General features: G+C 56.3%; 1 protein-coding gene, 1 long non-coding RNA gene and 1 pseudogene across 2 annotated transcripts; 1 reads left to right on the forward strand and 2 right to left on the reverse strand.

Annotated features, from left to right (window-relative positions):
• Nucleotides 1-247: 247 nt before the first annotated feature.
• On the reverse strand, nt 248-3,585 carry LOC109029115 (uncharacterized). Its single transcript, XR_002008135.3, has 3 exons — nt 3,470-3,585; nt 663-789; nt 248-543 (listed from the first exon to the last, which is right to left on the reverse strand). It is a non-coding gene; the product is annotated as an uncharacterized lncRNA (long non-coding RNA).
• A 16,854-nt stretch (nt 3,586-20,439) lies between these two features.
• Nucleotides 20,440-22,127, reverse strand: LOC101146944 (small ribosomal subunit protein eS6-like; annotated as a pseudogene).
• A 2,597-nt stretch (nt 22,128-24,724) lies between these two features.
• LOC101146236 (uncharacterized) lies at nt 24,725-25,368 on the forward strand. Its single transcript, XM_019038091.4, is given in 2 exon segments — nt 24,725-25,124; nt 25,127-25,368. Coding segments are annotated over 2 exon segments (642 nt in total).
• The last annotated feature ends 2,600 nt before the right edge of the window (nt 25,369-27,968 follow it).

Below are 27,968 nucleotides of genomic sequence, written 5' to 3' on the forward strand. Positions count from 1 at the left end.
GGGAATGTCAGTCAAGTTCTGAGTTTCCATCCCATCTGCCTGGAGAGGGCCAGGAAGAAGAGGTGGGGAGGACTTTGGGGTGGCTGTCCACAGTGCCTGGCAACCAGGACATCAGACAACATTGTTCATACAATTTAGCCCTCTGGGTTATAGTAGGAATTTGGTTATCTAATATTAATAATACTTTACTAAACCAGATCAAGAAAATATATGTCTATGTATCATTCATGCTTCCAATAGAAAATTATCACGGAAAATCGTACTTATACCTCCCTTTGATACATGTTTGTTAAATTGTTAATATCCTTGCACATCTTACACCCCAGCAAATGATACAGATCTTTCCTCCGGATTCTCTTCTTTGGATTTTGAAAGCTCAGTGGGGTCCCCACGTTTTCACATATGCCCAGGGGGGCCGGTCTCCGCCGGCACTCAGCTCCCGATCACTTCATTCATTTCTTCAACGCACACAGCCGGCCTCTATTCTGCTCGGGTAATACCACGAGTTGGGAGGGAGCTTTGCTCTTGATTTCCCAAAGGAAGCTGGGGAGAGAGGGAGAAAGAGAGAAGGAGACAGAGAGAGAGGGGAAAGTGGGTTTTCCTTGGGGGAACACAGGTACTGTCGAAAAATGCAGCCAAGTATTTTGATTCACAGTGCTTACCAGGGACCATAGGATTCGTGCCAGGCAGGTTCCCCATCTGCAAATCAGATGAACTTGGCCAAGATGGACAGGGAACTGCAGGTTGGAGAGGGGGCCAGAGAGAAGGGCCTTATCCCATGACTCTGTGCTGGGTACAAAGGTGGGGAGACCTGACGGGCCCTGGCTCTTCCCAGGTGGAGATTCACATCAAACCCACACCCACCCTCCTCTATGTCACACCCACCCACCCTCCGTATCACACCACACCCACCCTCCACATCACACCACACCCACCCTCCACATCACACCCACCCTCCACATCACACCACACCCACCCTCCACATCACACCACACCCACCCTCCATATCACACCACACCCACCCTCCACATCACACCACACCCACCCTCCATATCACACCACACCCACCCTCCATATCACACCCACCCTCCACATCACACCCACCCTCCACATCACACCCACACCCACCCTCCACATCACACCACACCCACCCTCCATATCACACCACACCCACCCTCCACATCACACCCACCCTCCACATCACACCACACCCACACTCCACATCACACCACACCCACCCTCCACATCACACCACACCTACCCTCCATATCACACCCACCCTCCACATCACACCACACCCACCCTCCGCATCACACCACACCCACCCTCCACATCACACCACACCTACCCTGCATATCACACCCACCCTCCACATCACACCCACACCCACCCTCCACATCACACCACACCCACACTCCACATCACACCACACCCACACTCCACATCACACCCACCCACCCTCCACATCACACCACACCCACCCTCCACATCACACCACACCCACCCTCCATATCACACCCACCCTCCACATCACACCACACCCACCCTCCATATCACACCACACCCACACTCCACATCACACCACACCCACCCTCCACATCACACCACATCCACCCTCCACATCACACCACACCCACCCTCCACATCACACCACACCCACCCTCCACATCACACCCACCCACCCTCCATATCACACCACACCCACCCTCCATATCACACCCACCCACCCTCCACATCACACCACACCCACCCTCCACATCACACCACACCCACACTCCACATCACACCACACCCACCCTCCACATCACACCACATCCACCCTCCACATCACACCACACCCACCCTCCATATCACACCCACCCTCCATATCACACCCACCCTCCATATCACACCCACACCCACCCTCCGTATCACACCACAGCCACCCTCCATATCACACCACACCCACCCTCCACATCACACCCACACCCACCCTCCACATCACACCCACCCTCCGCATCACACCACACCCACCCTCCACATCACACCCACCCACCCTCCATATCACACCACACCCACCCTCCACATCACACCCACACCCACCCTCCGTATCACACCCACACCCACCCTCCATATCACACCCACCCTCCACATCACACCCACCCTCCACATCACACCCACACCCACCCTCCACATCACACCCACACCCACCCTCCACATCACACCCACCCTCCACATCACACCCACACCCACCCTCCACATCACACCACACCCACCCTCCACATCACACCCACCCTCCATATCACACCCACACCCACCCTCCACATCACACCACACCCACCCTCCACATCACACCCACCCTCCATATCACACCCACACCCACCCTCCATATCACACCACACCCACCCTCCACATCACACCCACCCTCCATATCACACCCACACCCACCCTCCACATCACACCACACCCACCCTCCACATCACACCCACCCTCCATATCACACCCACACCCACCCTCCGTATCACACCACACCCACCCTCCATATCACACCACACCCACACTCCACATCACACCACACCCACCCTCCGTATCACACCACAGCCACCCTCCACATCACACCACAGCCACCCTCCACATCACACCACACCCACCCTCCACATCACACCCACCCTCCACATCACACCACACCCACCCTCCATATCACACCACACCCACCCTCCATATCACACCATGTCCACCCCCTATGCCCTGGCCCCCGGGATGGACGGTGGGCTGGGCAGGGCGACTCTGACTGAGGGATGCTTCTGGTTGTTCTCCACATGCTGCCTCTCAACCCTGGTCTCTGACCTTGGAAACAGAACACAGGGGCTGCTGCCTCCAGATGCCACTAATATTTTCTGTTGCGTTTGTCAAGGGAGGCCACAGTTGGAGATTGGGACTGGAGAAAGGGAAGCTTTTCCACCCCTGCAGGGAGGGAGACTCATCCCAGGTCGCACCGACTCCCAGACGCAGAAAGCCCCCCTCTGCACACCTGAGCATGTGGCCTGGGGTCACCCTTGCCCTGGGTTCCCAACGCCTCCTCTCTGCCCAACGCCACTCCCATTCCCCTCTAGAAATGGACTCAGAGCTGCCTGAATCTGCAGAGCTCCCAGAGATGAAGCCGCTCCTGACAGCCACTCACAGTAACAAGGGCAGAGCCCAGGGAAAAATGCACCATCATGAGGAAGACTCTGCAGGGACAGGGCAGACCCGAGTCCTGTTGGGTCCCAGCCCTGGCCGCCTGCCCTACATCAGAGGTTCCCAAAGCGGCAGACACGGGCACCCCTGGGAAATGCAGCCTCCACCTCAGCGTTCGGCTCTGGACAGGCATGAACAAACATGTGCATCTGAAGCCCTCCCCTCCCCCTGCCAAGCTGTTTCTAAGGCAGGTGGTCTGCAAGCCACCCCTGGGGAACATGTCCCCGGCCACACCAGGGCCACACTTCAATACCTCCTCCCTGGGACTGAGCTGGGAAGATATCTGGGGCTGGCACGGAAGAGTGTGAGCCCAGGAGCAGTTTGTCACCTGGGTCATTACAAGGAGGATGTGTCCCTTGGAATCAACAGTAGCTCTTTAGGACAAGGGAAAATTGTTGTCCAAATAACTTGGCATCTTAGCAACCATGGAACATTGCTTTGTCCTGTCCTTGACAGGGATGTCTTGTCATTTAATTTCAAATCCCTGCCAGAGAGCTTTTGAAATATGGTCTGTGTGTCCACTGTATTACAGATGTGCACACTGTTTGCACACACCTGTGTATTAGTGGCACTAGCGTTTTACCAGGAAAATGCTGGGAACCTTTAGGCAGCCAGGACTGCTATCAGCACAGGTCATTTTCCTCTCACCATCACATTAACTGGGAGCATTAAATGGCCACGTAAAAGTCACAGCCATCGCTGGGAAGGACAGTGTCCTCACCCACCTGTGTGCTCTGGAAGTCAAAGCGGAACATGATGGAACATGATCTACGGGTGGAAGGCAGCCTGTGCTCCCCACTGTTACTAAATTAACTGGCCTGGCGGTGAGCGCAAGCATTGAATTATTGAACGCAGAAATGCTGGCCCCATTTAAGCAGACTTCCTGTAAAGTCAGTGCTGGGGAAAAGGGTCACAGCAGAAACTGCGCGGAGATGAAAGAAACTCACACAGAGGCTTGGCCCAGTGGTCGCGTGCCACAGCCAGAGGAAGAAGAATGCAAACATCTGATACTAGAGGAGCAGAGAACCCCAGCTCCCCAACTCACTGTGGGCCGTGGGTCCCAGCCTTAGAGGGGTTTTTGTTCCAATTCCTGAGGGAGGATCCTGAAGCAACGCTGATCTGATAGGAGCTTCCGAGAGGAATCTCAGCCAACGCCCATTCTTCCTACAGCTGCTCCGGCACCTGCTAACCTGGTTCTAAGGATCTGTCTCCTCACTGTGACCATGCCAGGGTGCAGGTGGCCCACCAACGACATGAAAATGCCACGTGCCATCCACGTAGCGTCGCTGGGCTATTTGAACTTGAGTTCTCTATTCTAGGTTTAGATTTTGGAGACAGAAATGAACCCTAGATCTTCAGACCTCAGTCCAGGACTCTTCCTGACTGTGAACCGATTTCAGACCAAATTTCTTCCCTCAGGAAACTGAAGCAGCCACCCAGCCTCCAGCCTCCAGGCCTCCAGCGTGGCGTGGCTGTGTCTGCCTCGGTGGCTTGGCCGTGATTGGTGAGGCTCTCCTCACTTCTGTCTTCACTGAGCTGAGATTCTCTGTCTCTAGGAGCCTCGCCCATGAATCAACACAGTGAAGTGAGACCCAGTTGTCCACACAGACCCCAGGCGAGAGCCTGCTGTATGGCCCCTACCAACGGGAAGGCGGTGCTCTTCTCCAGAGGCTGGGAACAAATCCCCTTTCTCCAGGACGGAACTTCAGCGCCCATGGCTAGGGCTTCTAGCTCTTTCCCACAGCCTGGCCTTGAGGACCCCAGCTGGGGACCCCATGAGCTGCCCTCAGGGGTCTGAGCCCAAAGACTGGCAGGTGGGGCAGATCTGGTCTGGGGCCCTGGGAGGGAGGCTGGTGGGCTCTCTGCTCTCCCTTTGGCTGCGTCCTCTGCCCATGGGAAGGGACCTGCCCGTGACTGGGGTGTGAACCTAGAAAATCCGAAGCAGGTCTCAGTTAATTTAGAAAGTTTATTTTGCCAAGGTTGAGGACGCGCTCGGGACCTAGCCTCAGGAAGTCCTGATGACATGTGCCCAAAGTGGTCGGGCACAGGTTGGTTTTACACATTTTAGGGAGACATGAGACATTAATCAATATGGGTAAGAAGTATATTGGTTCCTTCTGGAAAGACGGCACAACTGGAAGCAAAGGCAGGAAGACTCGAAGTGGGGAGGGGGCTTCCAGGTCACAGGTAGGTTAGACACAAATGGTTACATTCTTTGGAGTTTCTGATTAGCCTTTCCCAAGGAGGCAGATCAGATATGCATCTATCTCAGGGAGCCGAGGAGTGGCTTTGAATAGAATGGGGCAGGTTTGCCTGAGCAGTTCCTAGCTTGACTCTTCCTGAGTGATTTTGGGGCCCAAGATATTCTCCTTTTCCAGGGGGAAGGGAGTTAGGGCCAGCATCCGTGGTCAGGAGGCCGCCTCTGTTCCCACAGCTCCTGTCCTTAGCACCGCCCCCACCCCATGAACACAGGGCCCACCGTGGGGCGGAAGCTGTCATCCTTGCTCGCACCTGCACCCGTCACCTGGTGAGCGGCACTGGAGACACAGCCCTGAGTGTGGGCGTGGCCTCCCCAGGGCCTCAGCATCCTGCTGTGCAGGTCACCTCCAGGACACCAGTGTCATCTCTGCTGTGCTGTGGGGTCACCTCCAGCTCAGCCTGGGGACTCAGGACACCAGTGTAGCCTCTGCTCTCCTGCGGGGTCACCTCCAGCCTAGCCTGGGACTCGGGACACCAGTGTAGCTTCTGCTCTGCTGTGGGGTCACCTCTGGCTCAGCCCGGGGACTCGGGACACCAGTGTTGTCCCAGCTCTGCTGCGGGGTCACCTCCAGCCTAGCCCAGGACTCGGGACACCAGTGTTGTCTCTGATCTGCGTGGGGTCACCTCCAGCCCAGCCCGGGGACTCGGGACACCAGTGTAGCCTCTGCTGTGCTGTGGGGTCACCTCCAGCCCAGCCCAGGACTCGGGACACCAGTCCTGAGTCACGCAGGGCTTGTTGCCCGTGCTCTGCTGCTGTAACTTCCAGCTTCAGCTGCAGGAGGAGGAGGAGTTGGGACATCAGGAAAGAGGAATTGAGCTCCTTTGTAGAGAAGCTCAGAGGTTTCCAGAATGCAAAGCAGGCCTCCTGCCTCAGAGCACACCCTGCAGTTGGAATAGCAAAGCACTGGCTTCCTGAACCCCAGCCCCAGTGGGCGCTCTGCCTTGCGGAGCAGCAGACTCCAGGCTTCAGGGTGAGAACTCTGTTCTCTGCTTGCATTATAAATGTGGATCTAACAATTACAGCTGAGTAGCATGCAAAAGACAAACATTTGGCAGAGCCTCCTTTCACCTCTAATGGTTCCCATCTGAGCTGCCCAAATGGTCACCTGGCACCTGATTTGAGTGGGCCCAGGGGGTTTGCTCTGCCCCACGGCTGCAGGGGGGAGATGGGGGAGGGCCGTGAGGTAGGCAGCAGCTGGAGCCCAGAGGACTCCAGGCCTGTGGTTCCTTCTGTCCGAGGCCCCAGGTTTGCCTTTTCCCCAGGTTTCAGAGTCTTCCCGCACTTGTTGAGTGATGCCCAGGATATTTTGTCGTGAAAGGAAGGAGCCAGGAGGGCGGCACTGCTCTGTCTTGGCAGGAACTGGAGGACCTGTCTGGCTGATTTTTGTGTGGCTGTTGTAGCTGTAGCTTTGATGGTTGTGCTTAGGTTTTGAGGTACAGCAAGGTCACTCGGTGTACTGTCACCCAGCCCAAGAGAGCACCCAGCAAGGTCACTCGGTGTACTGTCACCCAGCCCAAGAGAGCACCCAGCAAGGTCACTTGGTGTACTGTCACCCAGCATGTGAGAGCACCCAGCAAGGTCACTCGGTGTACTGTCACCCAGCCCAAGAGAGCACCCAGCAAGGTCACTCGGTGTACTGTCACCCAGCATGTGAGAGCACCCAGCAAGGTCACTCGGTGTACTGTCACCCAGCCCAAGAGAGCACCCAGCAAGGTCACTCGGTGTACTGTCACCCAGCCCAAGAGAGCACCCAGCAAGGTCACTCGGTGTACTGTCACCCAGCATGTGAGAGCACCCGTGCACCCTGATCCAGCCCCTCTGTCAGGTCCCACTGCCCTGACAGCTCCCTGATGTGGATGCCACAATGAGAGACGTGTCCACAGCAAACGGAAAATGGGCTGGGATCCCTGTGGTCACTTGTTCGCTTTTCGGGGCTGGCAGCTGGGGTGTGTTCTTAGGGGTGGTCTGCAGCTCCAAGCCGGACTCTCTCGCCATAGCTCACAGTAGCACGTGCGCGGTCACGCTCAGGCGGGAGCCACAGCACAGCCTCAAGGTGCTGCTGCCCATCTGTCTGACAGCCTCAGAGCAGAGACAGGGATGGTCTGGTCGATCCTGAAACAGCTACAAAGGCCCCTAGGACCATCCGCTCCAGGACCAGGGCAGGGGGGATCAATCCAAAGTTTCACAAGCCCTGAAACAACCACCAGCTCCTCAGGGCACCCACAGTGTGGGGAGAGGGAGAGGGGAAGGGAGAGGAGCTCCTTCCCAGAGGCCAGGGTCTTCTCTTCAACCGAGCTCTGTCCCCTTCCACCCAGGACCCTCCCAGCCTCTTAGAGGGGCCTTGAGTGATGGGGGAGGGGAGCCAGCAGGAGCAGCTTCACACAGGGCTTCTGCTCAGGGGGAGCCTCAGAGGAGGGCGTCCCCCAGAAGCCGCATCCTTGGGGGGTAACTGGAGGACACGGGCAGGTGCTGCTTGCAGCCCATGGGGTGTGGGCGAGACCCCAAGGCCTCCAGACACGCATGAGTTAGAAGGAGGGGGTGTCTGGGTTCTGTGGGCCTATGGCCAGACTTTCTCCTGCTGGGAGTCACTTCCATCAGGGTGGGGAGCGGGCTCTGTCTGACATGAGGCTCAGGACCCCTGAGGCACCTGATCCTGGAAACCCTCCAGGGGCATGTGACCTTGACACCCAGGAATGAGCTCTCCCGGGGGTGAAAGCCATTTTCCACCCACCCCCACCTCCCATCCAGTGCTGCCCTTTAGGAGTCTCTGCCTGGGGTCGGGGGTGAGGCAGGCAGGGCTGCACTTGCAATTTGCAGACAAGAGCCCCCTCCAGGGAGGCTGCTCTGACCCCACGGGAACCCAGGATTCAGCTCAGAACTCCTCTTCCTGGTACTTTAGTGAAACTCCCCAGTGCTCCAAGGGTGCAAACCTGCAGTGACTGCTCCCATCCCAGGGCCACATCAGGCTGGGGAAGATGAGGTGGCCATCTGTTCCCCTGAGCGCCTTGGTGATTTATGTTAGAGATTTGCAGAATCTCCCTGAAATTTGCTTAAAAATGTTATTTGCCCCAACTTTACTGAACTCTCATTAGAGCAATCAATCCATACGCTTTGCATAAACCTTTGATCTTATAAGAAATAAGAATGCTGGAACTAGGACCATTTTGACTATTTCTTAACATCTAAGCTTAACTAACTTAAATAATTCAGTAGGTGGCCATAGAAAACCTGGAGACATTTCTACCTAAGGACAACACATTCAAAGACTTATGGGTTATTTATTCCATTAATTTCCCCTCAAATACAGCCATACATCCATATTATGTGGTTTTAATGAATATTTATCTCTCAAATGAAATATGTGGCTGTTTGGATTTTCTAATGAAAGGCAGGGGTGGAGGGAGGCTCAGCCTTTTGTAGGCTCTACCGGCTCCGACAGCCCCAGATGCTCCCAGAGCCCCCAGCACAGGAGGCCCTGACCCATCAGGGACTGCAGGGGGCTCTAGAGAAAGCAGTGTCGGCCCCTCACCTCACGGGGAGCAGAAGCCAATGAGGGTAGCAAAGGCGCTCCCACCACCTGCTGGGGTGCGCTGCACTTCACAGTTTGCAGGGGCCACGCTGTGTCTAGCAGGGTTGGGGTGAGAGGAGTTAGCTCTCAGTCTCCTTCAGCCTCCCGTGCCTCAGGTACCTGGAAAATGGGCGCAGGTGTCACGGGGTGGGTCCTGCCCCATAGAAGGAGCCCACAAGTCATTACCTGTGGCCTCAGCATCAGGGACAGACTCTCTCAGCATCAGGGACACAGACTCTCTCAGCATCAGGGACTCAGACTCTCTCAGCATCAGGGACACAGACTCTGTGCTTGAATCTGGAGGTCATATGAGGACAGTGCCATCCCCTCAACCAGCATCACCACGATGGGATTTTGGAGAGCGGCTGGGGGCTATGCACCTCTGATTTTCTTATTGCCCTCTTTCTCCATCTCCCAGCTTCCAGCTCCCTCCTCTTAGGATCACGGAGTCTCTCTTTCCTTCCACATCTGCACCTCATTCCTCATTTATGTGAGATTCTCCGAAGGCAGAGCTATGGAGCGGGAAATCGGTTTTGGAGCAGACCTTCCTCCATGAATTTTCAGGGTTCCGAAGGCAGAGCTACGGAGCAGCAAATCGGTTTTGGAGCAGACCTTCCACCATGAATTTTCAGGGTGATGCAGAGCTACAGAGCAGGAAATCGGTTTTTGGAACAGACCTTCCGCCATGAATTTTCAGGGTGACTTGCACGGAATGTCCATTGGTAGAAATGGAGATTTCCTTTCCTGTGAGGAGATGTTTCCCTGCACAGTCTGGGTGCTGAATCCCAGTCGGGCCCTCTCCAGGGGCAGTCAGGATACACACCAACGGTGTCAGCAGTGTTTCCGTGGCACCCGTTCCCTTCTGAGGCCTGGGGAAGTAGGACCACGAGAGGGGTCTGGGGCAACTGACACAGCTCCGTGGGGTCCCCCGGGTTGCTGGAGCCTCGAGGTCTGGAGTCCTCGTACCTCAACCCTCCTGGACTCAAAGGCAGTGTCTGGTGCAGGTTGATGCATGGGCTTTAGAGTCTGGGAAACCTGGGATTGAGCCCCAGGCATCCCTGGTGTCATGCAGGTGCATCTGTGCCCCTGGAGGGTGAGTATGAAATGGAACAAGGCAACAGGAGACCTAGCCCAGTTCTAGGCACTTAATAGGCAGGAATACATGGCAGGTGTCCTCAAGAGAGATGCAGGGACCAGCACCAGCCCACCAGTGTGGGGCACAGATGGACCCTCTGCTGCCACATGGCACACGCCAACTCCAACCCTCCTGGTGCCCGGCCCAGACCCCTGCCAGGGATGGAGGTGGGATGCGGCCTCCTTCGATTGGCCTGGTCACTGCATGAGGGGAGGCTGGACAGGGCTGGGGCCTCAGCGTTCAGTGAGTAGGGAGGGGGAACTGAGAGACCCAGGGTTTCAAGCCCCCAGGGCAAGCTCCATTGAATTTCACTTACAAAGCACAAATTCAAACATAAAATTAAGAATTTCAAGATCTTTGCAGCCTGACTGCAGGGCCTCTGGGTGTGGAGGGAGCTGCTGACCATCAGACGCATCTGCGCCAGACTCCAGTGAGAGACCCACCTAAGTCACAAAGCTGAGTGCTGGGGGCGCTCCAGCAGCCTCGCCCTAACTGGGACAGTGCCACTGTTGTGATCCCCATTCTACAGAGCAGGAAACAGGCACAGAAAGCTGGGTAGCATTCCTGGGTAGCGTTCCTGGGTAGCGTTCCTGGGGTACTTGGGAGGGAGATGGAGAGCCAGGCTTGCTTGCACCCAGGTGTCTGGGTCTGCTAAGATCCCTGCTGGCCAGGCAGTGAGCTCAGTGTCGTTGTCACCATCCTCGACGTCAGCCCCACAAGGAGGATGCTGCCCGACATCCCAGCCTCCCGCTGCAGAAGAGAGAGGTTTGGTAAAGAAGGAACAGGTCTCAGAGTCCCAGCCTGTGGGCTCTGGGGAGGGGATTAGAAATGGCACTTCCAGAGTGCCTGGAAGGAGCGAAGCAGCTGCCAGCATCATTGTCATTATCTACATTGAGGATGACACAACAATGCCCTCGATGACGTTGAAAGGCTGTTTCCAGACTCAGGGGCTCCCCGCCTCGCTCAGTTGAGGACCTGCCCTGGCCACAGCCCATCCTCAGCCCTCAGCAGAGCTGGGGCCTGGGCAGCTCTGCCGTCTTCTTCCAGAGGGGCGCTGGAAGAAGTGCCTGAGGTTGAAGTCTCGGCCGTCTTCATCCTCGGGCACTGAGGGTCAGCCCAGGTCCCAGTGTGTCCCAACCCTGGGCGTGGATTCACCCACGTGAGTGGCAGAGTCAGACAGCACCCCCAAGGGTGGGAGGAGCCCTTCCCGGGCAGGAGTGTGCCCCATTGCAGCTCCATTTGGAGGGAGACTTAACATGTTCTGACACGCAATAGGCTTTCTCTTCAACTCTTCCAAGACCTGGGCATTGATTTTCTCATCTACAGGCTGAAGGACTGGGCTCTGGAGCGGAGATGCAGAAATTGAGGTGGCGGCTGCTGACCCATCAGTGCAGGAGAGAAGCTCTGGAGCCCATGGGTGGGACGAAGGTGGTGGGGACGCAGAGCTGCCCCCAGGCCTGGGCCCTGCTCACCTCCTAGTGCCAGGCACAGCCCCATCCAGAAATCCACAGACAAAGACAGGGCTCTCCAGGGGAACGTGCTCACCCTAAGGGTGGTCCCGCTGAAGACTGGCACAGACTTGGCTTCTGTCCCACACCAGGTCCAGCCTGGACCGTTCCCAAGAGCAGAGGCTGGGAATGCCGGGAGCCGGGGGGTTCCAGGAGTGTCCCCAGGACCATCTGCCCAGTGTGGACAGAGACACAGCACACCAACAACATAACAACACAATACAACAGCTACAACCATACAATACCAGCACCATACCCCAACATAACACAAAACAACACCACACACCACACCATCAGCACCAGTGCATCAAGATAACACAACAACACAACAGCAAGAACATCTACAACCATATACACCACACATCACACCATGAAAACAACCCCAAACTGCACCACACACCACAGCACACCACAACGTAACACAACATCAACATCAACAATATTCACCACACACCACACCACCACACCAACAACATAACTCAAAACACCACCACACACCGCACCGCAACATAACAACACAGCATCAACCACACAACACACCACACACCCCAACATAACAACATAGCATCAACCACACAACACACCACATACCACAAAGTAACAACACAGCATCAACCATACAACACACCACATACCACAACATAACAACACAGCATCAACAACACAACACACACCACAACATAACAACACAGCATCAACCACACAACACACCACGTACCACAACATAACAATACAGCATCAACCACAGAACACAACACAACGCCATGACCGCAGCACCACAACACAACACCCCGTGTGGTTCTGTCACGTGCAGTCAAGGGTGCCCCAGCCCAGACATGCTGGATGAGAACGAACTCGGTTACAGATGACAAGGACACTCCGGCCTCGCTGGGGCTGAGCGCTTCCCTCCTGGGGCTCCCTCCACATCTGGTCCTGACCCCCATCGCCTCCTGGGGCAGAGCATTCTCTTCTCTTCTCTCCTCTCCCCTCCCCTCCCCTCCCCTCCCCTCTCCTCGGGTTAGTCCAGTGGCTGCCTGGGGGAAGGGGTATCCCAGAGACACCTGCCCATCACCCCTGGAGGCCATCGGGTAGCTCCACCTTCCTCCTCCCCTAGCCTAGGCCCCACCTCTTCCCCTGCCCCGTTCCCTGGAGGCCATGGAATCAGCTCCACCTTCCTCCCGCCGCAGTCTGGGCCCCACCTGTTCTCCTGCCTCCCCTGTCCTTTAGAAGCAGAGGAGGCCACGAGGATCCAGCACTCACAAGTGAGCTCTGCACTCCCTTCCCAGGGAGGGGAGGGGAACCCCCACCTGATGTCACCCTCTTTCAATGACTAGGCTTTTAGTGTATGATTAAACCAGTGGGATTGAGCGATTGTTCTTGGGCAGTTTCTCGACCGTCACCCACGAGTCTCCTGGTGTCCACTGCAACCATCTCAACCCAGAAGCCCTGGCAGGTGCCGCGTGGCCCGTGTCTTGGGGACTGAGCCCAGGTGTGCAGGTTCAGGCTCTTGGTGGGAAGTGCCAGAGACGGACGTCAGCAACTAATGCAGAAACTAACCCACAGGCAGCAGGGCGCCGGGAGGTCCAGGCTTCGGGACACAGGCCCTTCCGAGCCTCCCTCCCCAACCCGAGGTTCGGCGTCATCGTCACCACAGAGGCAGCCCTGGGTGCAGCAGGGACATTTATGTCCTAACCAGCAGGATAGAAGGGCATGTGGCTCCCTCGGATAAGTCAGGGTTCTTCCCGGAGAAGACGACAAGGACATGTGGTGAGCACGTGCTCACGGCAGCGCCAGAGCCCAGCACTAGAGCCAGGTTCGCTCTGCTCTTCTCCATGGCGCTGAAGCACACCATTGTGTCACCACGGTTTTCTGTGATGTGACAAGTAATGTTTTTCCAAATAACCAGGCGTCACAGGTTGGGAATGTTTTACTTTTTAATAAATAAAAGGTCATTAGAGTAATTGATGGTGGGTGACTTCACCCTTGCTACATTCAGACACGCTGTGTCACCAGAGAGGAGGGCTGGGGTCACAGCTGGCAGGACAAACGCCTGGCTTGGCTGTCCACAGTCAGGAGAGGGCAAACAGCTGGGAGCAGTTCTCTGTGGAGCATCAGAAACCCTGACGCCAATCAGCAGATGCCCGGGAATGTGTTGGCTCACATAGTGAAGAAATCTAGGTTATTCTAGCTGGTTCTGGCCTCTAGATACATCTCCAGGAAGTTCTCTCTCTCTCTCTCTCTCTCCCTGTCACAAATTCCACCCCTCTCTCTCTTTCTCCCCCTGCTGTCTCCTGCTCTCTCTCTCCCCCCCAACCTTCTCCTCTCTCTCTCACTCCTTCTCTCTCTCTCTCTTTCCACCCCACCCACCTCCACCCCACCCCGCCCCACTCTCTCCTGCTTTCTCTCTCTCTGGCTCTTAGCTCTTCCTTCCTGTGCTGCTTCCATCTCAGGCCCCACACACTGTCCCCTGGGAGCCCCAGAATCCCCTCTGGCTGTGACCCCATCAATGCTGCAGCACCTCCCAGCTCACCTGTGCTTAAGAAAGAGCACAGGCCTTCCCCAGTAGCTTCTGCAGTGGTCCTGATGTTGCTCCGATTGGCCCTGATGAGGTCATGTGACCCATACCCCACAGAGTGCTGTCCTAGGGAGGATGTCTGTTTATTATGTGGGCCCTAATCACGTGATTCATGTGTACAAAAAGGCGAGGGCCCCACCTGGCCCACAGGGACTGAATGTGGGGAGGGGCAGCCCCACAGGGAGAGCCAAGAGCACCAGGGGAGGCAGGGGAGGGGCTGGGGAGGAGCCTCGTGTCCGCGTGGCGAGTTCTTCACAGCAGAGCCGTCCGTCCTGGTGTTCAGGGGCTGCCGTCTCTATTCACTCCCCGGGGGAACCTTTCCGGGCTTGTCGAGTCCGCATCAGCCCCCAGGAGTGTGTCTGCAGCACACTTGACCGGCATCCGTCATGCACACTCAGCAGAAGAAGGGCTGAAAGCCCTGGTCTGTCTGGTCTGTTTCACACCTGAGTGAAAAATTAAGTCTTTTCATCCGTGAGGACTTCAGTCCTGGAGTAACGACCCGGGCCGCTGGACTCCCGAGGGGGCTTCCGTCTGCTCCATCACTCAGGACCCCAATCCCAGAGCTGAGATGGGGCAGGCCCTGATTCTTCCTGCAGTGCGTCTACTGCAATTTATTGCCCAGGATTAATGCTGAGGCTGTTTTCCTGCTTGTGACTGAGAGCGTGCAGAGAGACCAAGACGGAGAGGATTTCCCGACATGGACCAGGGCGGCTCTGCTCCCAGCATCGCAAACGGTGGCACCTGCGTCTGGAAGAGAAGCTCTGCAGGCTGGGATTCGGGGAAGGGGCGCTGGAGCTTCCTGGGAGAGGCGGGCAGGACTCCCCAGCCTAGGAGCAGTCAGAGGCAAGAGCTCAGCTCCAGGTCGGGCAGGCCGGCCGGCGCCTGGATTCCACACTCACAACCGTGCGGCTCAGGCCTCAGTTTACCCACCTGTAAAATGCAGATAACTGTCAAATTGACATGATTGCCTTGTTAGGGCGAATGAGGCAGTCCTGTGACGACGGCGTGGATGCATCACGGCTGTCGATCATAATGGGCAATACTAATATAATACAACTGCGTGGGGTTGGGTACTGTTGTTAATGCCACTGAGGATGTTTTTATTGATTATTTTGAAGCCCCGCTGTGAATCTACCCTTTTACCTGATCCTAAATCTCTCCTGCTGCTGCAAAGCTACCCTGAGACACACCCAGGAGGTGGGTTCTGGGTTCTGGAGCCCCGTCACCTGGCCAGGTCAAGGGACGGAGCTGAAGGTCAGGCACCTCTGCGACCCCTCCCTACGCTCCCGCCCCTCAGCCCACGTCCCACAGTCCAGACCCCACACCTCCCCCTCCCCTTTCCTTTTTCCTCCCATGAGACCCACCTCTCCTGCCCCTCCCTGGCCTCCACCCCCTGCTCAGGGTTCAACACTGTCCTCCCCTTCCCTCCACATTTCCCTCCTTCCTCCCTGGGCCCCCATCATCCACAGCAGACACCCCTCAGCCGCCGCCCCACCTCCTGCTCCTGGCCGCCCGCGTCCGGTGAGGACCCTGCTCCTGACCCAGCGATACATGTCCTCCCGCTAATCTCCCTCTCATCAGCCCCTCCCGGGAGCCCCCTTCCCACTGTCATCTCTTGGCTCCAGCTTCTTCCAACCAAACCCTGAACTCCATCCAGAGAGGAGCTGCTGCCCTGCTCCAGAGCCCATCTAGTCAACCCAAGTCAACCCCTGGGACCCACCCCTGCAAGGCAGACACATCCCAAGCGGGGAGAGCACGGTTGGCTCATCTGGGACACACGCTTACTGGCTTGCTCTGTGTGATCGGGGATTGGGTCTGGGGGCCTGTGGGGATTTGGGTCCCAGGGTGGCTCTCATCTGACCTACCCCACATTCCAGCTGCCAGCCACATGGGCTGTGCAGAGGTGACTGCATGGTCCTCCCAGGCCACTCCATTGTCCTCAGTGAGGCTGTGCCTGGGAGGTGACAATGATCACAGATGGGGCACGTATGGCATTGTATCCCCACGTGCGACGCATGTCCTCTCTGCAGAGTTGGGACACTGGTACTATCGTGTCTCCACATGTGACCTCATGTCCTCTGTGCAGAGCCCGGGGTGTGTGTGCCATCGTGTCCCCACATGTGACCCCATGCCTCTGTGCAGAGCTCGGGACACTGGTGCCCTCGTGTCTCCACGTGTGACCTCATATCATATGTGCAGAGCTTGGGACACTGGTGCCATCGTGTCCCCACACGTGAACATATATCCTCTGTAAAGAGCTGGGACACTGGTGTCATCATGTCCCCACGTGTGACCTCAGTCATCTGTGCAGAGCTGGGACACTGGTGCCATCGTGTCCCCACGTGTGACCTCAGTCATCTGTGCAGAGCTCGGGACACTGGTGCCATCGTGTCCCCACATGTGACCGTATGTCCTCTGTGCAGAGCTCAGGACACTGGTGCCATTGTGTCCCCACGTGTGACCTCATGTCATCTGTGCAGAGCTGGGACACTGGTGCCATCGTGTCCCCACATGTGACTGTATGTCCTCTGTACAGAGCTGGGACACTGGTGCCATCATGCCTCCACACGTGACTCCATGTCCTCTGTGCAGAGCTCAGGACACTGGTGCCATTGTGTCCCCACGTGTGACCTCATGTCCTCTGTACAGAGCTCGGGACACTGGTGCCCTCGTGTCTCCATGTGTGACCTCATGTCCTCTGTGCAGAGCTGGGACACTGGTGCCATCGTGTCCCCACACGTGACCTCAGTCATCTGTGCAGAGCTGGGACACTGGTGCCATCGTGTCCCCATGTGTGACCTCATGTCCTCTGTGCAGAGCTCAGGACACTGGGGCCATCGTGTCTCCATGTGTGACCTCATGTCATCTGTACAGAGCTCGGGGCTGTCTTCCCGTGGCTGCTCCTGGGTGGTCAGGCCCTGTGTTCCAGGCGGCTTCGATAGTGACTGTCCTGGGTGTAGCCGTCACTGACCCAGCCTAAGAGCACTAAACCCACCTGCCCTGGCCTGGAGAATGTGTGGGTTGCTATGCACCTGTCGCCATGGCACCAGCACCTGTGACTTCAGGTCGGATGAGCGTCTGGAGAAGAGCGAGCAGCCTCAAATGGTCAGGGGCCCAGGGTGCCTGCGGAGGTCAGCCTCTGCCCAGCTCTCTGCAGGGAAACCTGTGGGGCCGTCCTGGGCCCCACGGAGCTCACAGTCGCCCTGGGGAGAGGGAGGAGGGGCCCAGGAGGCCTTCTCATCTGGGACAGTCCTGGAAGAGGCCCCTTGGGGACTCACATGGGAAGTTAAGTCCAGAAATGGGGCACCCAGCAGCCAGGCTGAGCCAGGACCTGAGAGAAGAGACAGCTGTCCCCGGAAGTCCTGCCCTGCGGCTGCTCCATCCACCAGCCAAGTGGAGCATCCTGGATCCACTCACAAGGAGCTCTGCTCTTCATGACTTTAATGCAACCTGTCACCGTCATGGCGGGTGATCACTAATAGAGCACAGCAAGGCAGGGAGACTACAGGGCGGGGAGTTTCTGCAGAAGACATTGGAACCAGGAATGTACACAGATACCATGAATGTGAATTGTAGCTTCAAAGGGAAGGCACAGGCAGCCCAGCAAGAGCAGCGGCCGATGGGAGCTTGCGGGGAGCCCACCTCTCCCCCAAGTGGTGAGAGACCCCAGAGGAGAGGCCTAGGGTCTCTGCCCCCCTGGAACAGAGAGAAAGATGCCTGCGTGGACAGGTCCCCAGAGGTGTGGACAGCAGGGTCTCCACGCTGACCACGGCAGGACAATCTCGGGTTAAAGCTCCTCAAGGAAAGCTTTAAGCTCATCCCCAGCTTCTGAGCAGGTGCAAGCCAGTCCCAGGGATGCTTTGTTCCGTTCCCTGCTCTCCAGGGGAGGCGGGTGGGGAAGGGAGGAAGACAGAGGCCTCTCCCTCCTCCCTGCACAGCCTCAGACCTTCCTGCCAGAAGCAGCGCTGGACTGGCGTCCAATAACGGTGATGACAAAGCTAATAATTATTAGCATTATGAATTAATAGACAGGGAGGCAGTGAAGTGCAGGTGCTGGGGGGCTACAGCACAAAGTCCAGGAGAGTCCATCCCGGCCCCACCCCTGAGCCCGGGTGACCTTGGGCCAATCCCCCAAGGTCACCCCTTCTGTTGGCTTCCATCACCTCGAAATTGCACCTCCCAGGAGAGCACAAAATGAGAAAAAGGGCTTAAAACCCTGAGCACGGATGGCTCCTGCCTCAGGGCTGTGAGCTGCTGCCACCATTAGTCCTGAGAAAGCCAGTGGGGCGGGGGCTTCACCCAGCCTGGGATGCTTCATGTGGCCCATATGGTGTCCTGTGAAATTCTGAGTCTGTTGCCAATAGTTCAAAGTTGGGATGTTCCAGGTAAAACCTGGATTTCCACCTCATCCTGGAGAACCAGAAGTCCCGGCAGCCCTGGGCGCACCCGGCCCCAGTTGGTTGTCAGAGTCAAGGCTGGGGGCTGCTCCCCAGTGACCCAGCTTCCACAAGCTGGACTGGCAGCCACATCCACCCAGCCCCATTGGTGCTGTGACCCTGATGTGACCTGGGCCTCTGCTGCTGAGGCCCTGAGCCCCCCTCCCCCAGCGAGAGGCCTGGGGCCTCTGGAGTAAGCTCAGTGGGGAGCGGCCTGCTGTGGGGACGCCTCTCACCACAGGTTCCCCATGAGTTTTAAACAAAACGCACATGTGCACACATGCACACACTGAAACACACACCTGCACACACCTGCACACAGCTACACACCCACACGGATGTACACCACACACATGCCATGCACACACATAGACACACATGTGCACTCACACTTACACATCCCACACACACGTGTGCACACTTATGCACACATGCTTAAGTACACACCTGCACAGAACACATGTACACACATATACACACACTCAGATCCACACAACCAAAAACACATCCATGCACACACATACACACACATGCACATGAAAACACGTCCGCACATTCATGCATACTAGATGCACACATCCACACACCCATGTGGATACACAGATACACATGCACACTAACATCCACTCAGCTCCACACACATGCATGTGCACACTTGCACACACACCTGCACACACATGCCCACATCACATCTATATGAACACCTGTACACACACACGCCACATGCACACCTGCACACCCAGCCTGTCTCCCAGCCTTAGGACAATGACATTCCCCCTTCAGGGTTCCCAAATCCATGACTACACTCAACCCCTCTGCAGGGCCGTGCAGACCCCGAATCTGCTGCCGGAAAGGGAGGCAGTGGGGGATGATGAGAAGCTCCCCTGACACCAGGAGTCCAGTGTCTCTCAGGCCCAATTGATCTATGCTGTTGCTCAAGTCTTCTCTCACCCTGTTCTTCTGTCTGGCTGATCTATCCATTATTGGAAATGGGGTATTGAGACCTCCTGCTGCATTTCTGTGTGCTTCTCCCTTCAGTTCTGTCAGTTTGTTTTACATATTAGTGTGCTTTGTCAATAGGTCCATATGTGTTTATCATTGCTATATCTTCCCAGTAAATTTACCTTTTCGTCATTGTGTAAAGTCCTTTTTGTCTCTTGTGACAGTTTTTGACTTGACGTCTATTTTGTCTGACATGAATGTGGCCACCTCTGCTCTCTTTTGTTTACCATTTGCATGGAGTATCTTTGTTCATTCTCTCATTTTGAACCTGTGTATGTCCTTATATCTAAAGTCATATGGAGGTAGAGAGTGGAAAGACGGAAAACAGAGACTGGGAAGGGTGAGTGGGGATGGGGGAGGATGAAGAAAAGTTGGTTGAAGGGTACAAAAAACAGTAAGATAAAAAAATAAATTCAATGTTTGATAGCAGAGTAGGGTGAACATAGTTAACAAAAGTATATTGTACTTGGGTGATGGACACCCTATACCCTGACTTGATCACTATGCATTATATATGTGTAACAACATTTCACATGTGCCCCATGAATTTGTACAAATAAAATAATATAAAGTGTCTTGTAGACAGCATATAGCTGCATCTTATTATGCATTCAGCCACTCTATGTCTTTTGACTGGGGAGTTTCACCCATTTATATTTAAATTAATGACTGATGGGGAGGGACTTACTATTGCTATTTTATTGTTTTCTGTTTGTCTTATAATTATTTGTTCCTCTTTTCCTCTCTTGCTGCCTTTCTTTGTGTTTCTTTGTTGTCGTTTTTTTGTACTGAGCTGCTTTGATTTCTCTCTCATTTTCTTTGGTGTATCTTCTATAGGTATTTTCTTTTGGAAGGGTCTGATCTTATTTGTTACTCAAAAAATCTTGTTTTTGTCTGGATGCAGACTTAGAAGTAGGAGCTCACCGCTGGAGAGTCTGCATTTCCTGGCAGTCTGTTCCTGATGTTTTTCTTTGGCCTCTTTCATTCTCGTGGCCAGTGTGCAGCATATTCTGCAGCCTCTGCCTTATTTTTTGTAGTACACTGTTTCTTCAGAGCAAGATGCCAGCATTTGTGCTGCAGGGCACGTGGAGTAACAAGACACTGACCAGGCATGGTGGCTCACGCCTGTAATGCCAGCACTTTGGGAGGCCAAGGCAGGGGGATCACAAGGTCAGGAGTGAGACCAGCCTGACCAACATGGTAAAACCCCATCTCTACTAAATATACAAAAATTAGCCAGGTGTGGTGGCGGGCGCCTATAGTCCTAGCTACTCAGGAGGCTGAGGCAGGAGAATCACTTGAACCCAGGAGGCGGAGGTTGCAGTGAGCCGAGATCACACCACTGCACTCCATCCTGGGCGACAGAGTGAGACTCTGGATAGAAAAAAAAAAATGAAAACAAGACACTGAGTCTTGAGTGCTTTGGTCCTCGGTTTCTTACATTCTTCGTTTAAGGGTTTTCAACATATTCCCAGACGTCGTCTTCTTTAGAGACATTGAAACGTCTGCGGATTCTGCTAGCTCTTCTGGGCCCCAGGCAGCGAGGCACCATAGTATCAGTCAGTCCAGGAATGTCCTTCTCTCCTATTTTTTTCTTTTTTTTTTAACAATAAATAAGTTGAGGACGCTGAGATTGGCATCCACAATGCAACGGCGAACAGGTTTTCACTGTCTTTCTCCAGTTCTCCTTGGTCTATGGCAGGAATGCCGCTTACTCGGTAGCAGGTGGAAATGGCCGTGGGTCGGGTCACCCTGCTTCATGGGAAGGCTTGTTTGTCGTTCCCACCACTGATCCAGACCACAGAACCCTTCCATGCTTCACAAGAGCATCAGCAGCAACTTCTGTGGCCACAGGCATCTCATACAAACTACGAAGTCTGCGTTCATCGTCCACTTCAATGAGCTTCTGGCAGCCAGCGGCTGGGAAGATGTTCAGCTTCATCTTGAAGCAGCTCTTCTGTTGATATTTTCTTTGTGGTTACTATGGGGACTGCATAAAACATCTCATAACAATCGACCTTAAGCTGATAACAACTCCAAGTGCATGCAAAACCTCTATCCTTTCTACAACCCCCTGCTTTATGTCCTCAGTGTCACAGATTACACCTTCTTACACTTGGTATCAATTCGCAGAGCTTTGTAGCTGCCTCAGAAAGGCTTCTGGGCCTTGCTGTTGTGAGTTGGTGTTTCTGTCGGGAGGGAGTTCTGGGCTTCCTGTTCTGCCTTTGTGCTCTCCTCTCTGGAGGTCTAAACACTCAGCCAGGATCATGTGACAACCCCGGACTCTCTGTGCTTCCATCCTGCGCTGGAGCAACCTCCTGAGAAAGTGCCCAGAAAGAGTGACCTGGCGGGCCTGAGACGGTGGCCCTGGGAAAGGCCTGCTGGTGAGGGTGCCCTTGGCTGGTGTCTTGGAATCTGGCTGCAGCAGTTCCCTGCGCAGACACACAACCTCCCTCAAGAGCAAGGAGCTCCTGTGTCTAAACTCCTGTGGAAACCACATGGTATCCTGAGCCCGTTTCCTTCTGGGGGCCTGGAATGTCTGTGCGCGCCAAGCAGAGGGGCCCCCGTGACCAGCCCCCTAGTCACTGGGCGCTGAGTCTCCGTGGGCTTCCCTGGTGGGCGACGTCTCACTGTGCCGTCACGTCACGTTGCTGGAGGAACTAAGCACAGCCATTGTGGCTCCACAGGGAGAGGACAGGGATGCTTGTGCCTGGTGCCCTGGACTTGGCCGCCCAGCCCCTGGCTGTGCTCACCCTTCCTGGCCCCTGCAGCCCTGGATGGCAGTGGCTTCCTGCTGATGCCTAACTCGGGGTCACCGCCCCACCATTTCTTCTGCAGCTCCTCCAGCCCCTCTGTGGCGAGTTCCATGATTAAGTGGCCCCCATGGCACTCCCTGGGTGGCTCTGGCTTCCTGGCTGCCCTGGCCCACTCATAGGCCTACCAAGCATGGCCTCCTGGGAGCCTCACACCCCAGAACACAGAAGGGACCGGGGCCCAGCAGGTGGGTTGCTGACCCTGGAGACAGAGTGTCCACTTTGCTCATGGCCAGAAGTCATTTCATTATCTCTAAGAAGCAGACGGTCTGCTCCTCCTGTGTCTATAATTTTATTTACCTTCACAGACACACAGAATGTCAATGTGACTGACTTCCTACCTCCAACTCAGCAAGGAGGACACGGATGCTTAGATGGGAAGTGGCTGCTGCAAACGCAGCCTGAGTGTGAGGTCAGGGGCTGTGCAGACAGACAGGCAGACAGACAGATGGAGAGATGGACAACAGATGGATAGTTGGACAGGCAGACACACAAATGGACGGACAGACACACAGACAGGCAGATAGGTGGACAGATGAGAGACAGACACACATGGACAGGCAGACAGACAGAGAGATAGATGGAGAGACAGCAGAGACACACAGGCAGACACACAGTCAGGCAGACCTGGTTAGATTCCCGCCAGTCGCCCTAAGTAGTTCAGTTGACCGTTCAGAGCTTTTGTTGCTCACCTGCGAAGCGGGGCGGGGCTCCGTCTCCTGATCTTCAGACCACCCTCCATCCCCACCTACCCGTGGGGAAGCCCCCTCCCTACTCTCAGTGGACCTGGGGGTGCACACAGCACCGCTCCCTGATGCCAGGCTCTTAGGGCAGTCGCGTGGCCCAGGCCTGGGGAGTCCCTGGACTCCATCTCCTGGTCACAGGGACGGGCCCAGGATCAGCGGGGTGTGTGGGGTGGGATTCCAGGCCAGCGGGGATGTTCCCGGCTGGTGGGACCCTGTGGATGCGGATGCAGCTCCCCATTTCTTGCCTTCCAGGGTGTTCTGTTTCTGAAAGAGAAACCCCAGTGCAGCAGGTGAATGTGTCCCCCAGAAATCCCCCTGGGGGTCCCCAGTCACAGTGGACAGTGAAGCCATGACTCAAGCAAACTCCCCAACCCCGAGTCCCACTGTCACCTAGTCAGAGCCCACGGGGACCCGGCCTGGGTCACCGCGCAGGAAACGATGCTGGACTCACTGCGGAACCCGTGGGGCCCAGTGCTCTGGTCTGACCCAGGAGGACTTGAGCAGCCCAGTCCCCAGGGGCTTCCTGTGTGACATCACAAGCAGACTGAGGCCCGTCAGAGCCGCCCCAGGCAGTTATGTGAGGTGCTCTCAACTTACAACCTTTAAAACAAGGAGGACCCACCCTGTTCCCAGGAGCTTTCCAGATCCACCAAGGGCAGGTGGGAAGAGACCTTGAAGTATCAGGGTTCGAGCCCCGAGAGGAGATCCAAGGGGACCCCCCTCCTCCATCTGACTGAGGAACGGACTCCCCACTTCCACCACCCCAACTCGTCATGGCTGCTCGGAAATCTCATATTCAACTCAAAAAAGGAGGCGAAACTCCTCTCAACGCCTGCATTTTAAGCAGCGGCTCCTCGGCCCTTGTGTGCTGTTCAGGCGCTCGCAGATCGTCCCTGCTCTTCCCTCCACCCTGCAGTGAGCTCCTGGCAGCTGGGCCGGATGCAGCTTCCCGTGAGCAGAGGATCGACCTGGGAGCCTGGTGGGTGATCTCCGCCCAGACCAAGCATGAGATCCCCAAGTCCAGTGGGACAGGCCACAGACCAGCGACTGCTGCCCATGCCTGTCCTGGGGACTCCAGACAGTGCCGAGGGAAAGGAGAAATCATGCATTCAGCCATTCATTCGTTGACCCAGGCAATTATTCATTCATTCATTCAACAGATATTGACTGAGTCCTCCCTTTGAGGCAGGCACTGTTTTATGCACTGAAATACAACTATTTATACAACAGACACTCTTCCCTCCCCCCATGGAGGTTCTGTTCAAATGGGGAGACAGTCATTTGTTAAATGAAACATAAAATCTCAGTGACAATTAGAGCTCTGGGGGAGAATGAAGGAGCAGGAAGAGGCAGAGGAGGAGGAGCCAGGGCTGCCAGGTGCAGTAGCCCAGGTTGCGCACTGCTCAACTTTGCTGTAGGATTCACATCACAGTCATCAGAGTCACACTGGGCAGTTTCCCAGTAGATGGCCGCACTGTGTCTCAGGAAGGGCCCATTGCCGCTTTGTCCAAGGCCATCTCATGGGCTCAAAGCCATGGGAGGGGAGGGGTCCTGCCAGGATGACACAGAGTCTGGGGCCCTCACTTTCCTCCCATCAGATGATGCCCAGCCTGGGAAGGCACTGAGACCACAGCGGAGTGGGCCAGGGGGCAGTGAGAGGAGGGGACGTGGGCGGGGCAGGGCTGGGGCACTGGAGGAGCAGGTCAGGCAGGGCCCGTCAGCCCAGGGGCACCCCAGGACTCAAGCCTGCAGCTGACCCCGCTCTCCTAGCCCTCACTGCAGCTGTGGGAAGGGGAAGCATGGAGCCCTCCCTCAAGGTCAGTGCAGCGCCTGGCTTGAGCTCATGACGGTGACCGTCCCCTGTTGCACCATTGCAGTCACTGCCCTGGTGGGCAGCCTGGACCCCAGCTCCACCGCGCATGGACTGTGCGGTCTTGGGCAGTGCCAAGCTCAGCCTCACGGGCCTGTGGGGACGGTCACAGGAGGTCCACGTGCCAGGCCCAGGGTTCATGCACAGGGTTACCACCACTGCGAGGTTGCCTGCCCCGTCTTGTACCCGGCCGTCCATGCCCTCATCTCAGGCAGCAGGACAAAGGCAAGTGGAACTGAGAGGGGAGAGAGAGGCCAGAGTCCCCTGCAGCCCTGTCCCCAGGACCAGTGCCAAGAGAGACCTCAGAGGAGGGACCTGGGAGTGGCTGGTTCCAGTCCCCATCCCCACTCCGATGGGAAAGCTGACCCCGGGTGACCTGCCAAGGTCACAGGGCAGAGCTAGGGCGAGGTCTAAGCACCTCACGTCTGAGCAGAGGAACCCACTCAAGGCCCACCAGGACCCACACGGCCAGTGTTGTCATCACTGAGACATAGAGATGGGGGCCCCGAGCCACACAGCTGGACAGTGAGAAAACCAGGCCCCCAGTAGTGAGCTGGCCCCATGCCCAGGGCCTTCCACAGCTCCACACAGCCCAGCCTCCAAACCAACTCAGGATGCGCTCAGGGCTCAAATGCCCCCAGGGCCCAGGCAGAAAGGTGGGAGTGCAGGTGCCCGGGAGTGATGATAGGAAACGGTGGGGACTGCGGAGAACTGGAGAGGGCTCCCCTCCTAAGGGCAGTGAACCTCAAAGTTCCCTAAACCTACAGAGCCCACCAAGCTCACCTCTCCAGGGGGCTTCAGCCTAGTCTCAAGAGTGGCCCCTGGTGAAGGGGGTTCTTGGGATGTGACAGTGACCTCCGAATCCTGGACATTTGCTCTGCAAGGAGGGGGTCTGGGCTTTTAAAATGTCCTGCTGAGAAAAGAGAAGACACAGGGTGGATTCGGGCACAAGGGATGTAACGGAAGGAACAGCCCCTCTGCAGCAGTGGGGGTTCAGAGGGTCCAATCAGCACAGGACCCCCACCCTGGCCCCTGCAGAAAGGCAGGCCTGGTGCGGAAGCTGAAACTCGAAGCCTAGCGGGAAGGCCCCGCAGATATCAGTCGTGGGGTGTGCCAGAGGCAATGGGGGCCCTGTGATGAGTGTGACCCTAACTGCGTTATGTTGATGAACGCAGGGATTTTCACATCAGAGTTAGGAATGTCGGTGACAATAAACTAAGGAATGGTTTCCGTGGATACAGTTGACACGCGGAATCTTGTGTCTTAGCCTGTCTTGAGGCTGGTTACAGTGGTTCACGCCTATAATCCCAACATTTTGAGAGGCCAAGGAGGGAGGATCGCTTGAGGCTAGCAGTTCAAGACCAGCCTGGCCAGCATAGCAAGATTCCATGTTTATTAAAAATTTTGAAAGGCACATTGCTTTGTGTCTCAGGATCGCTCTGTGCTGTGTTCAGACAACAGGAGGATGAAAACAAACTCTCTAATCTCGGAGCTGGGAGGAAATAGGGTGCCTATCACCGTGAGGTGGGATGAATTGATCTTTCATTTAATCCTCCTGCAATGCTCGTGGGTTCGTTCCTTCCTTCCTTCAACAAGCGTTTCTTGTGGCACCTACTAGGTACTGGCCAGGTGCTGTCCTGGGCTCTGCAGATCCAAAAGTGAAAGAAACGGACAAAATCCCTGCCCTCCTGGAGCTCCCCTGAAATAAGCGGATCCGTTAAATGAAGGGAAGAGATGAAGCCAGAGGCGTCGGGGCTGGGAAGGGAAGAACCGGGCAGGGACTCGGGGGCATCTGGGGGGCGGCAGGGCCTCTCCAGCCGCGGGGGCCTCTCCAGCTCTGGGGCTCCTCTGAGCGGGGCCTGCGCGGTGAGGAGCGGCCCCTACTGCGGGCAGGAAGCAGCGCGGGAGGGGGAACCGCAGGGCAGACCCGGGGCCAGCATCGCCTCCGGGGACGGGCCCGGTGTGCCCGGGAGGCGTCAGGGCCGTAGAGGCGGCGGCAGCGCGTGGAACAGGCCCTGACTCAGGGTCCTGGGCAGGAGCGTGGACTTTGTGCATTCGGAAGCCGCCGGTCGAGGCTCGGTGGCTGCTGCGGGGGCAGCGGGTGGGGAGGGCAGGACGCATCTCTGTCTACACCTGCTTCACCCGCTTAACGACACGAATTAGCGTCCTCCGCGCAGGGACCCGGAGCTGGCTGGAGGCGTCCGCAGAAGACCCGCGCCGGGTCCGAGGGCCGCGCGGGGGCCGCAGACTTGCAGGGAGCGCAGCCCCAGGTGGGCAGGGCCGAGGCGGGGACCTGAAGCCGGGGAGGGAGGCCCAGGGCGGGCTCCGTGCGTCCGGCAGCGGGTGGGTGTCTGTGCCGCTGGGGGTTCCAGAGAATTCTCAGCCGTCCCCGTCTCTCCCCCTGGGACAGCGTCTCTATTCCAATCTGACACGGACGCCAGGAGCTCGCGCTATGTGTCATTTTAAAAAGAAAACACAATTTACTTGTGAAAGTCGAGACGAGAAAGCTCGCGGGTGCCTGTTAGGATTTGTGGGGTGAGACGGGAGAATTCACACCAGTCCCAGCTACCCTCCAGGGAAAATAGAGTCCACGAAGGTGTCAAGTCTCCGTTTATCGATAACCGCGTGTGCGGGGAGGGGCTGTGCTCAGTGTCCCGCGTGAGGCTCCCGGGAGAGCTCCCTCCCCTTCCGCGTCTGGCTCTGGGAGGGCCCGTGGCCCGTGGCGGCCAATCAGGATCCCCACTGCCTTCGCCAAAGTGCTGTGTCCGGTGCAGGCCTGTGACCCACGTGGACTCCAACAGGGTCCCTGTTTATCGCGCTGTCGTGGTCGTGGGGTTTG

This window comes from Gorilla gorilla, chromosome 10 (genome assembly GCF_029281585.2).
Source record: "Gorilla gorilla gorilla isolate KB3781 chromosome 10, NHGRI_mGorGor1-v2.1_pri, whole genome shotgun sequence".
Lineage (NCBI taxonomy): Eukaryota > Metazoa > Chordata > Mammalia > Primates > Hominidae > Gorilla > Gorilla gorilla.